Here is a 13018-nt window from a genome sequence, read left to right as displayed (position 1 = left end):
CGGCCTATTAGCTTTCGGTCAAATGGCCCTTCACCACTCCAAACACATCAACATACAAATATTTCCACACATTACTCCATTTGGAAAAGTACGAGAGTTTGCTGCACAGGTTATAAAGCCAGCAGTTGATGGATGGACACGAGTCTGGAGTCTATAAATGGAGGTACGACGGCTTCGATTACGCTCTTTAAGATACGTCTGGCATCTGCCTGTAGATATGATAGTGAACCCAATGAAACCCGATGACCTGCTTGATATGCCCAAGAAACCGCTCAATTTGGTACTCCAGGAAGGTCCAGATTTGTTGTTACCCCTCCAACAGTGACGGGAAATGTCATTTCGATGTCATGGGACCAGGGTTTCAACTTTTCGTTTCAATGAGACCAAAGCAAGCGTTTCTCGGGCCAAGAGAGAATCTTTTTTCGTTGTTTATGTTGAGGATCATCTTTCACCCATTAATCTTTCTCTGCAATTAGCCTTGGATGATAAACGAAAATCTTGCCTATTAGATGAAAATCCTTTTTCGTTTCATCACTTTTACCCACTCACTCACTTTTCGCGAGAATTATCGCAGAACAATTACAAAATTGTATTGCCGCGCCGGGATTCGAACCCAGAATAGTAACAATAATAGCCGTAGGGATGCTCCTACTCTAGCCACACCACCACGCTATCTGTATGAAAGCATTAAGTTATTTGTTCTACATAACCTACTACCATCTGCATTGAAGACGCAACGAAAAGACTCGAATATGAAAGAAAAAAAGCAAACTAACGTTTGGTGGCAATCGAAGTGAGCGAAAAATGGTTATCACTCTCCAGGCTGTTTTTCTTTCCCGAAAAGCGATTTCTCCCCGAAAATTTTCGTGAGGGAGCATCCTGTGCTCCTGAGATTGAGTGAGCGATACGAACCCTGCATGGGACTAATTTGATAATAACGTTATTTAAAATTATGTTTTTAATATAAACATGTAGCCCTCAACGCTTTCTTTTCATTTCTCTAAATCTGATATTAGCGGCGTGAGAGCCAAATTAGTGTCAAATGACATTAATGTCATGACATTCAGTGACATTTCTTTTAAATTCCGCTCTCATGGCTTAGAATTTGTATTTAGGACAATAATTTGTTCCACAAAGTTCTAGGATCTTTTAAACATTACATTTTAATCAAAAAATCCGAATTATTATTAAGTTATTATCAACTTATGGAAATGATCTATCGAGCACTGCCACTGTTCCTGTGGAAGAACAAAGCAGCAAAGCCAGTGCCAATTTTGTAATGGATGTGGCTATTTTTGGATCTACATGCTCACCATCATGTTCCATCCATGCCGAAGAACACGCAGAGAATCATTACGTCGACGATTATCTGGAAGCGATTAAACTGGCTTCCGACGTAATAAAGGTTTACGAATAATACCATGCTATATTAGTAGATATCCAGGCCAGTGTAGCCTACAGTTTTTTATAAACTTGCTACATTAAATAGTAGGTATTTTTATTCTAAATAAAACATTCATACCATTCATTAGAGCCCAACGGAACCAGAGTTTGTGACGATCGGAGTCCGAAATGCATGTTGGTATTCTGAACCACTTGATCGTAGGTAGCACATAACTTATCCTTTCCGCCAAGAAAAAGTTAAAATCTGTTTGAAGGTTGATCGTTTAGTAAATTAAGTATCCCTGAATACATTTTAAACAACATAGGTTGCTCTGAGTAGGTTTGGGTAGCTTTGAATCGTATATTTGATTTCTTCTATTTTCAGTGTTCTTATTTCTTGTCTTCCATATTCATCTAGGAATCCGATGAATAAATCTAACATTGCTAGTATCTAGATGTAGCTTTAATCGTTTTTATTTTTTTATCATTTAGTTGTACACAAAATTGAGATGTGCCTTTTATCGTACTTTCAAAGCCAGCTTCCATTAGACGTTGCTGAAGAAGCCACTTTTAATTTTGTGTGCTAAACGTGTCTCGAATGATGCCACTGATTGTAATTAAATCACATTCAAAATGTGATAAGCACACAGCACTGGGTGCTGTCAGCTTGTCAGTATTTGAAAATCAGTTGCGTCCTTCCAGAATTGATGAAATTTTCACGAAATGACCATCGAATTGACCCCCTTTATTCTTGGTTTCCCATTTTCTCATTCGCGTCCCGTGTCTCCCGTCGCGTCCTACATTGTTCCAACGAATCTCGCAGATTCCACCGCTCTGTCCGTTATGAATTTGTCTCCCCTCGGCTCGCAAGTCAGTTTCGCCACTGTCAATACGACCCGAATCGAGAACGTTGTCGACTGGGCAGAGATATCCAAAAAGTATCGGGAACTGGTGGGTACCGATTCCGACGATGGTGGCTCCATGAAGGACTCGGAGGGTGACAACCGCTCGACGGGCAACGAGGGCGCCGGTAACGAGCAACAGCAGCAGCAGCAGATAGGCAACAACGTGAACGCCAACCAGGTCTAAGCGGGTGCCAATGACGGAGGGGGTTACAGCCTGGGGTAGATGGAGAGAGACTTAGACGATGCAACAAAATGATAGGCTTTTTGTATTCAATCATCAACGAAACAGTTTCCTGCGAGAAAAGGGAATACCCATGTGTAAATATTTGTCGAATTCGCTTGTATATAAGGGAATATTTGCTTAGAATGAATTCTACAGAAAAGCTTCAGGTTCGTACTTTTGGAAGTGTTTCTAAATTTTTGACCTTCATAGTTTTAACAGTTCGTCATTCATAGTCTAGGTTAGTGTGGAAAGATTTATGTATATAGAGCCATTTTCATGAACGAAACGTGTTAGGGAAATTTGGAGAATTACTGTAAAAATTGTACATTTTTTTTAAATCGAGATGAAAATAATATATTTTATAAATAATTCGGAAAACATTTGTGTTTTAGGCATTTTAATTTCTGATTCATTTAAATATCACAAGCCTGAATGTAAATGTTTGGGAGGTGATGTAAGTTTCCAATCCAAAAGGAATTATTAGATTTTCGGATACGGTAGAGATGCACATAACTTATAAACTAAACGTATTAACAATTAATTGCATATTATTCGGCAACTCGGCCGTACGAAAACTGTGGATATACAACAGTAAAGCACATGTGAAGATTAGACAAATCAAGCATCCGAAAGATATTCAATTTGCAAAAAAAGAGAGGAGGTTGGTACTCGGATTATGATAGTTTTTCCGCAAACGTGACCTTCAAGTGGTCTTGTTGTGTAGGGGTTATCACGCCTATCCAGAGAGTAGGAGGTAGAGGGTTCGAGTCCCTCCAAGACACGTGGATTCTTTCTCGCAAATTGCGTATCAATTTGTTCATTTCGAAACATGTGTTGTGCATATGCACAGCCAAGATATTTAAAGTATTACCAATATTTCGTGTGTGTGTGTGTGTGTGTGTGTGTGTGTGTGTGTGTGTGTGTGTGTGTGTGTGTGTGTGTGTGTGTGTGTGTATATATACAATGCATAGGTTTTAAAAAAAATCTTTTTCGGTTGTGAAATTTTTCTGAAAATTTCTTAGAAACCCTTTTGGAATTTCCTTCAATAATTCCCTTAGAGATACTTCCGGAAATTCTTCGGAAATTCCTTTTCCTCGGCTCACGGGGATTTCTAGCGAAAAACCACCTAGCGGAATTTTCTTAGAAATTCTCAGAAAATTACTTCGCAAAATAATTCAAAATTTTGTTTGGGAATAGAAGAATTTTATTTGAAAATTCAAAGATAGATTTTCTAAAAGGATTTCCTGAATGAAGCTTCTAAGAAATTTCTGAGAAACTTACAAAGGCCTTTTCAGAGATTTTCCCGAAGGAATATCCCTGGACGAATATCAGAACAAAATTCCTGGTGTGATTTCCTGAAGTGGTGAATTTCTGGAGGAATTTCCAAAAGAATTTCTGAAGGAGTTTCGAAAACATATTCTGAAGAAATTCTAAATTAATTTCTAAGAGACGTCTCGTAAAGAAAATTCTAAAGGTATCTCTGTAGGTATTACTGAAAGATTTTTTGAAGTATTTCCTTAGTTGCAAGTACTGTTTTATGAAAATGAGATTCTTAACGATCGTGTTTTGGAAGAATTACAAGCGAAGTAGGTGTATTTTAGTACTCGAAGACGGTTTCATAATTCGTGGATGGTTTTGTGGACGTCTTTTGCTAAGCCGAAGGTCATACAGTTTTTGGAATGGAAATCCAAAAAAAAGTTATAGGATCTTCCATGAAACAATGGAATACTTTTACTTTCGCTTAAATAGATGCTATGATTTATTCTTAAATGATGCTGCGCACACACAAAACATTCCTGGATAAATCCCTGGGGAACATTCCAAAAGAATTAGTTATTCCTAAATTTTTCTGAAAAAATCGTGGATGTATTTCCTTTGAAAAAGAAGTTTTTTGAAAAACAGTCCAAAGAGATATTTTCTTTAAAAACCATTTCAATCCACCGAGTGGTGATGCTACCTTTCTCGCATTTAATCAAGACACCAACCTTATGTGGGGCTTATATGGTTCGATGTACCATTTTTTTAACAACTTTCAAACGCAGCGGTCGATCGTTATGAAATTCAATAGTGATCAACAAGGCTTTGTCCCCTATCGAATAAAACTTGTTGCAAGAAAATCGGTTAAAGATTAATATATGAAAAGTTGTCTAATGTTTTGCTTAGCCTTTGTACACACACATACACACACATACACACGGACAGACAGACATGTGCTCAGTTCGATGAGCTGAGTCGATTGGTATGGGTCTGCGAACCTTCTATATAAAGTTCGTTCTCGGATTGAAATGATAGCCTTTCGGTACAACTGTGTTGTACGAGAAAGGCAAAAAAAGCTAAATAATTTATAAATTGATTTTTCGCTTGACTGATTAACCCCTCCAATTATAGTTATTACTGCTGACGCCAAAATATAAATGATCAATTTGCCTCCAAAACTCTGGCACCGCCAGTGATGTTCGCAAATACATTCTATCACCCGATTCCGAAAAATGTTGCTGACTTTTTCCCACCAGCTCTGAAAATTTCCTCCGTTATTAGAATAAAATTTGATGCTTGTGTCTTTCATTGTAGAGAACCGATCCATAAATTATACCACTGCTTCCTTAGTGCTATCTACCAGTTGGATCCTAAACTACCTACATGTTGTATTCAACATGTTGTGTGCAACATGTATAACTAAATAATAATGCTTCCATTCAACATTTTGAACTTGTACGGAAGTTTGAAGTACTGGAATTATATAATTCCAATTGGAAAAGTTAAGGATTCCATCGCAAGGACCAATATAATAAAAATATGATTAATTTTTAAATTTCATCTTCAAGACGCAGATATCGAAGCCATACATGTCACAGCAATGACAATATACCAAAAGATTCCTGTCCTGTCATTTAGTCCATTCCAACAAAGTCCTGTGCATCGACAACTTTCTTTATTATACAAAGAAAATCGTTAAATTTTAAACTTCTAAATTTAGTCTGACTGAATTCGCCCTATAGTAGACCCACTGAGGGTCTATTATAGGAAATTGCTTCCCTATAGTTGACACTTTACTTATTTATATGTTCCGTTTCGGGACGTTCTTCTTCCCTATTATGGACTCCCCAAAGTATTCCTATAATGGACACTCTCGTGTTTATTTTTTATAGAATTGTAAAAAATTAGCGACGGAAGAGACCTTTGTTTTACATGTGATGGAATCAGAATGTGAGAAAAACAAACTAGGGTAACTGTACCAATAGTGGAGGTATTAGTATTTAGATACACAAAAGAAAATTATTTTTTTGGCAATTTTAAGAAATTTACAGCTATAATATCTTACCCAATAGTAAACTAATAAATATGCTAAAAACCCAGATTAATCCACCTAGCGGTGATGGCGCCTTTCTCGCGCAAAAAGGTAATAAGTGTAGCCTTTACGCTTACACCTCGATGATGTACAAGAAAGGCAAAACAGTAACACCGTCTAATGTTATGATAGAAAATTTACACTAGTAGACGACAGATGGCGCTGCCAAAAGTTTCTCGAATTTCCTATGTTCGAATTTTGACTTTCGGACAATTTCATAGTACTATGAAACTGAACGAAGAGCATACTTACGCCTAAATGCGTGCAACACGAGCATCTTTATAGTACGATGAAACTCTTAATGGGAGCAAGCCGCGGATAAACTTTAAAAATATTCATAGATGCAAGGCATTTTTCATAACACATTATTATTCTATGTCACTATATCTCATCACTATTTTAATATTATCTATTTTTTGCAATTTGCAATTATTATGAAATTCAATAGTGATCAACAGCGTTTTAGTCTCTGTCGGATGCAACTTGTTGCTAGAAAATCGGTTAAGAGTTTCTATGTGAAAATTTGGCTAATGTTTTTTATGGCATTTGTGCACACACACGCACACACATACACACACACACACACACGGACAGACAGACATTTGTTCAGCTCATCGAGCTGAGTCGAATGGTATATAACACTATGGGTCCCCGGGACTTCTATCAAAAGTTCGAATTTGGAGTGAAATGATAGCCTTTCGGTACAACTTAGTTGTACGAGAAAGGTAAAAAATGAAATTGGTGTTATTTAACATCAACAACTACCAAATATTGCTTGCACCACTAATGGGTACACTGTATCTTTAGTGGTGGTAAAAAGTAATTTTGGTTTCCATAGTGGTCCTATCCATTGATTTCTTATGAGACTCGCCACTATTGGTACAATTTAAGCATATGCGGTATGTATGTATGTATGTATGTAGTAAGCCACCATCCTGGCTAGAGTCTTGCTCTGCATGCGGTTCCACTTGATAGTAAGGTCAAATTTCAATATCATTTTGAATTCAACAAATTGCTGTATGAAGGGCCAAAAATGGGGGTGGTGGACCTGTAAGCAGAGACACTTACACGAAACCCACGGGGAAATGAGAATCTCCTTCCAGCAGAATGATCCAACAAAAAGAATAATGAAATTTGCAATACTTGTCATGCTTTCCACGGGATGGTTTGTTTGAAGAAGGGCGCGTCAACTGGTTAACAACTGTTGGAGATAAAAGTAATAGGCGCGGACGACTAATACTCTCCTTCCTTGACTCCGATTGGCTACCACTTCATTGTCCAGTTGTAACTTCATTGATGCCCTGATGCACCCTCCCAACCCCATCTCATACATTTGCAATCAAATCAGTAATGTAATGTTTAGACAATATATGAAATAGTGATATGGTAGATTATTCTGGAAAGCTATTGTGCTCCAATACTTTAGGTTATAATTAACTACTTCATGTAATCACAACGTGGTATTTCGGTTGAAGAATACCCCTACGACTGGACCTCGGGCCTGTATCGGAAAAATAATCCCTGGCGGCATAAAAAGTCGTTAATCTTTTGAAAAAAAAATATATAGATAGATGATCAATAAAATGAATTTATTACTATTTATGGGAAAATTTACCCATCTACATAGATTTTATAGTACAAGTTTTCCCTCGACTCCGGTAGGCACTCCAATCCATTGTCTTCCAGTTGCAAATTAAACGATGGCCTGTTGCTCCCTCCCAACCACAAATATACATGAATAAATGTAAGATAAAATATTTATTATTTGCGGCTTTTCATATCCTTTATTTATTAAAAATTAGTTTGAAAGGGTGTATTGCTATAATGAATTTTCTTGGCAATATGAATAATTCAATCATACTATGTTGATCGTCTCATATAATTCAGTCTTACTTGGCCATGTGAAGATTGCACTTCTTGGTTGATTCATTTGTCCCAAACATGTCTGCATTTGAAACGAAGTATTATAATCCTGTATTGGGATCCTCATATATGCCAATCAGTATATGATGAAAGCAGTTGAAGTGAATATAACTATATTATTAATATTTCGATTAATATAATGGAAGTTAGTGCTACATACTTGATACAATTTAAGAATATTTGGAATATAGTAAAAATATGAAATAATTGAAAAAAAAATGAATATATTTAATTTCAAAATATGAAAATGTGTAAATATGCAAATATGAATATGAAAACATGATAATAAGAAAATATAGAAATGTGGAAACATGATAATATGACGCCTAACTATGCCCAAATATTTGCTTTTCAAAGTAAAAATATCAACCCTCACCCGGGGCGTTTTCAATCTGACTCTTGATTATAGGAAAACTATTTAATTTAGAGAAAAAGATACCGCTGCAAACAAGAAAAATTTTCTTATATTTTTCGATGGGAAATGGTAACATGGAGGGTTGTTTATCTATTTTCCGGGAAGCTTCCAATATATCGCTACAGAGTATTTGGAATGATGCTATAAATATATATCATTTTATAGTGGCACTACCAAACGATAAGAGTTATTCAATTAATGACTTTTGTCGTGAAATCCGACTGAAGTTCACACAAGGATTGTTCTAACACGTACCTGTTGATTTCAATTTATGGCGTCTGGATCCAAGGAATATTTTATTTGGCATAATAACTAAATTATTTGTTTGTCAATTAAATTATTTTATAGATAATTGTCCTAGAAAATGCCGCAAAAAAAACAAGCACTATATTTCTTATTTCACGAACATTATAGATGTACATTGTACATATATGATAAATAAAAATCAAAGGAAATACATATGAAGTTTTAGATTATCTGGAAAAAATAATTTTTCTAACCTGCAAAAATAATGTTTGATTAGTCAGTAGTATAAAGAAAGTCAAACATTTTCTTATAAAAAAAATATCTCCAAGAATAACAAGATCTAGTATGAAGTACGTCAATTATTTTTTTGATTGAAAGATGTTTGAATATTTATGGATAAAAGCGATTAATAACTGATATGAATATTTACTGAATATATAATGCGCTATTTTAGGAAGAATATGTATTTACTATGCAAGTTAAACCTATGGCAATCAAATGCACCAACCTCTTTGCCAATGATAATTGCCAAAACTCCTTTCATCTTCTACGACATAGGTAATTGCCAGCGGCAAAGATGTTGAAAGGATTGGCACATCGCTACATAAATTTGTTAATTGAATGAAGTATAATTGTACTCACCTTTTCGTATTCTTATATTCTTACCTCCCACTGACACCATTTTCTTACTGATCATGTCCTTAAATTCGCATTCCTTGACATAATCATGGTTCTGGAAAGCTGCACGATGTAAACCCACATCCGAAGGTTTACTCTCCCAGCAACAATAGACGAAAAGCGGTTGAATTTCGCGGGAGTTGATCGTCGAGCGTTTCAGGTACTGAAAACGTGGACCCTTAGCTGCAAACCATTCGATGCCGTTAGCGAACTATTCCATAATGCTCATGGCCTTCGACTACACACAGTTATCCGGTGGACTTGCTTCAGCACCTGCGTACTTGTTTCCATTGACGACTTTCTTCTGAGCCTTGCCAAACTTCCTCTAGACCGAGGCATTTTCTACCAGAACACCAAACCAAACACCTTGTTCCGATTATACTAGCCGAAACTAGAATCACAAGAATTTTTTTTTTTTTGACGCGGAAGAAAAATCGACTTCACAGCACGACTTACTTTGATCGAATGATTTAAGCATATGCGGTATTTCGAAAAAAATCGTTTCAGGTGGTTCGAAACGAAATTCCGCGGAATTTAAGCATGGCGAAATCTGATTTCTTGATTTCGTTTCGTTTCGTAAAATTACAAAAAAAATCGCTAGAAAAAACTAGCTTCTAACGAAATTTAACGGAATTCCGCGGAATTTCGAAACAAATTTAAACTAATCCACACTTTATATTATAAAAAATTTTGGCTGCGCCGCTGAACAAAATCGTTAAGTTGTTTTCAAAACTTTAGGTTATACATTTTTTTCTATTAACGCTTACTACATAACAATAACATAACATAGTTTTTTTTTTATAAAACGTATTCAGTGTTTCCATGATTTAAATTTTTTGATATTTTTCTACTATTTGCACAATATGAATGCGAAATCGATCGTGTTGCTGCTGGTCATGGGACGGCAGCTAGTCCGGGAGAACGCGAAATGAAAAAAATCTACCTCGCGTAGCAGAAATTTGTTTAAGGCTCAAATTACCGCCTTCCAGTCATTGACGAGAAAGACAGCCACGTGCTCGTTCCACCCCCCAGTAATAAAACCACCCACCGAGGAGAAAAAGCAGTCTCCAACTGAACGGGGCAAGTATTTTTGTTTCAAAACTACATCATCCAATAGCGAAGACATAATTATATCCGGTGGATGCTTCATTTTGTTGTATTTCGCTTTAGTTTAAAAAAAAAACTGCCTTTTGCAACATTTTTTCCCAAGAGGGGAAATCGACGATTTACTCTCACGCTTTCTTATATTTCACAACCTACCCTACCCTACCCTATCCACTTAAGTTGTTTCCTTAGGACATACAATATTTGATACAAATTTAGTTCAAATCGGTCATTGGGTTCAAGACTTACATTTAGTTGATCGATTGCTGAACAATACCCCTCCCTCCATACCCTCCCTTTTTCAAAGAGCATCCCTAATCACGCTATCGTCGTCTCCTTAATATGAAGAATGTGTGTTCCAAATTTGGTTGAAAACGTCCAATGGGTTCAGAAGTTACACTGAGTTGATCAATAACTGAGCAATACCCCTCCCTCCACACCCTCCACCTTTTAACAAAAAGCATTCATAATCCCCCTATCATCGTCTCCTCAAGATAAAGAATGTGTGTTCCAAATTTGGTTGAAATCGGCCGAGGGGTTCACAAGGTACACTGAGTTGATCAATAATTTAGCAATACCCCTTCCCTCACACCCTCCCCCTTTTCCAAAGAGCATCCCCAACCCCCCTATCGTCGTCTCCTTAAGGCAAAGAATGTGTGTTCCAAATTTTGTAGAAATCGGCCAAGGGGTTCAAAAGGTACACTGAGTTGATCAATAACTTAGCAATACCCCTCCCCCCACACCCTCCCCTTTTCCAAAAAGCATCCATAACCCCCTATCGTCGTCTCCTTAAGATAAAGAGTGTGTGTTCCAAATTTGGTTGATATCGGCCAAGGGGTTCAGAGGCTTCACTGAGTTGATTAATAACTAAGCAATACCCCTCCCCGCACATCCTCCCCCTTTTCCAAAGAGCATGCTTAGCCCCCCTCCATCGTCGTCTCCTGAAGATAAAGTAAGTGTGGTTGAAATCGGTCAATGGGTTCAGAAGTTATGCTGGAACATACATACAAACATTGAGTTTTATATAGATAGATAGATAGATAGATGAGCCGGTTAAGTAAAATGCGCCACCACCTTTTCTTGATTTACATCCCAAAGGTTGTCTCAAATTCATAAGCAGCTGAAGCCAAAAAACATTTGTAAGCCGTCAAATGAAAAAACTCAGTATCAAAAATTTAAAAAATTTAATATTATTTTGACTGATTCTAACGTAATTTCGATGTTTCATCCTCAATGCTTTTTCTTTAGACACAAAAAATATTATTACCTCAGTCTGAGACAATAACTAATCTAAAGGATAGAGTTGACACAATTCTTGTGCAAAACAGTTTGAAAATTTTGGTGGAAAATATAGGAATATTTTGATTATGATTTTTGGGTGGCGCATATTACCTAGCAAAGCTCATTTTGGATTGAAATTGGAATGGAATGAAAATATATAGAAGAATGATTAAATGCTAATCAATTTTTATAGTGTTAACATACATGCACTGATTTGGCTGAGTTATGCTCTTCGATTCTTGAGCTTTTAATAATATATAGTTTGTTGAAATCAAGATATTAGAAATACTGGCGATGTTCATTTTCTGTCGCAAATATTAAACATTGAAACATGCCGCGATACGTTTGTTTCATCACAATTTTCCGTTCCCAGGGATTGGAAAAATGAGAGGAAAATTGTTTTTGAAGTACTTATATGTCGAGGAAACTTGAAGCAATCACAATGACTGAAATTAATGCTGCCCCTTGGTACATTAAATAATTGAATAGCGTTTTTAAACTATGGTGAGTAAGGATGACTTATTTTCAATCGGATGATAATCCCATTGGAATATTACCCGAGTAGCACACTTGTCACATATCAGTCACTGTGACTCATATGCGACCAAATCCAGTCACATTGTAGTTGCTTCAACCAAATCGAACTGAACTGTGCTACTAGGGTACATGGTCTAGAACATGTAATAAGCCGGGCAGCAGGGACTATGTCCTAGGGCTTGAGGATCCCTCCCCAGGCCATCTGCGAGTTGTGGTGCCTGCCTAGGATGTGGTGGGGTTTGTCAGTGGGCCCTGTTAAACCTCTACAAAAAGCTGCACGCATCCGCAAGTAGGCTCCGCCAAAGCGACCGTGTGCCGCTCAAAGCGCACAAGCCCAAGTCCTGGTGTTAGGTGGGACGCTAAACAGCCCTGACACGACGGCCCTCCGATGAGACAGGAGGTTTGCGCAGGCTCAATAAGCCGTCTTTAAAAACAACTACAGTCCCATCCCGATTTTGGCAACACCCGTTTTTGTCTACCCCCGTTTTTGGCAACATTTTCTTCCCGATTTTGACAACAACCTCGAAATTTTTTTTTATTACTTTTTAGAGCTAAAACCTTTTTAATAATATGTAATAGAATAAACAAAACCAAAAGCGAATGTCATTAAGGTTTCTGTGCGAATAGTGGGCACTATCACTGAAATAACGAACCACCACTCGTATCACCGCTCATTGCAAACAATTTCCATTGAAACTTTTCTGCTCTTTTTTTCACGTTTTCTATGTTCCTATTCACACTACCACAATCTAACCGGCCCGCTGTAGATTGTCGTATTTTTTGGCATCCTCACTGATTTTGTTGTCGTTAAGCTGACTCACACCGTTGTACATAGTACAACACCTATTAAGCGAAGCCCGCTGTTCACATCACAATGCAACCGATACTGCATGAGTGATCCAGGAGCAAGCAAGCCCCAGTAGGTTTAATTGCTAGTGATGAGCACATTAGATTTTCTAAATGCGCTATATAGC

At 37.1% G+C, this 13018-nt stretch overlaps 1 protein-coding gene across 6 annotated transcripts in view; it reads left to right on the top strand.

The window, feature by feature from the left end:
• LOC134212860 (serine/threonine-protein phosphatase 6 regulatory ankyrin repeat subunit B-like) overlaps positions 1–2897 on the top strand; it is a 224217-nt gene extending 221320 nt beyond the window's left edge. For all 6 annotated transcript variants that reach the window (XM_062691111.1, XM_062691107.1, XM_062691106.1 and 3 more), the window contains one exon: positions 2207–2897. In XM_062691111.1, the coding sequence (XP_062547095.1) occupies positions 2207–2472 (266 nt within the window). In that variant the 3' untranslated portion in view covers positions 2473–2897. The remainder of the gene's footprint in view (positions 1–2206) is intronic.
• The last annotated feature ends 10121 nt before the right edge of the window (positions 2898–13018 follow it).

This window comes from Armigeres subalbatus, chromosome 2 (genome assembly GCF_024139115.2).
Source record: "Armigeres subalbatus isolate Guangzhou_Male chromosome 2, GZ_Asu_2, whole genome shotgun sequence".
Classification (NCBI taxonomy): Eukaryota; Metazoa; Arthropoda; class Insecta; order Diptera; family Culicidae; genus Armigeres; species Armigeres subalbatus.
Note: the sequence above shows the minus strand (reverse complement) of the source record. Positions and strands in the feature narration are given on the sequence as shown.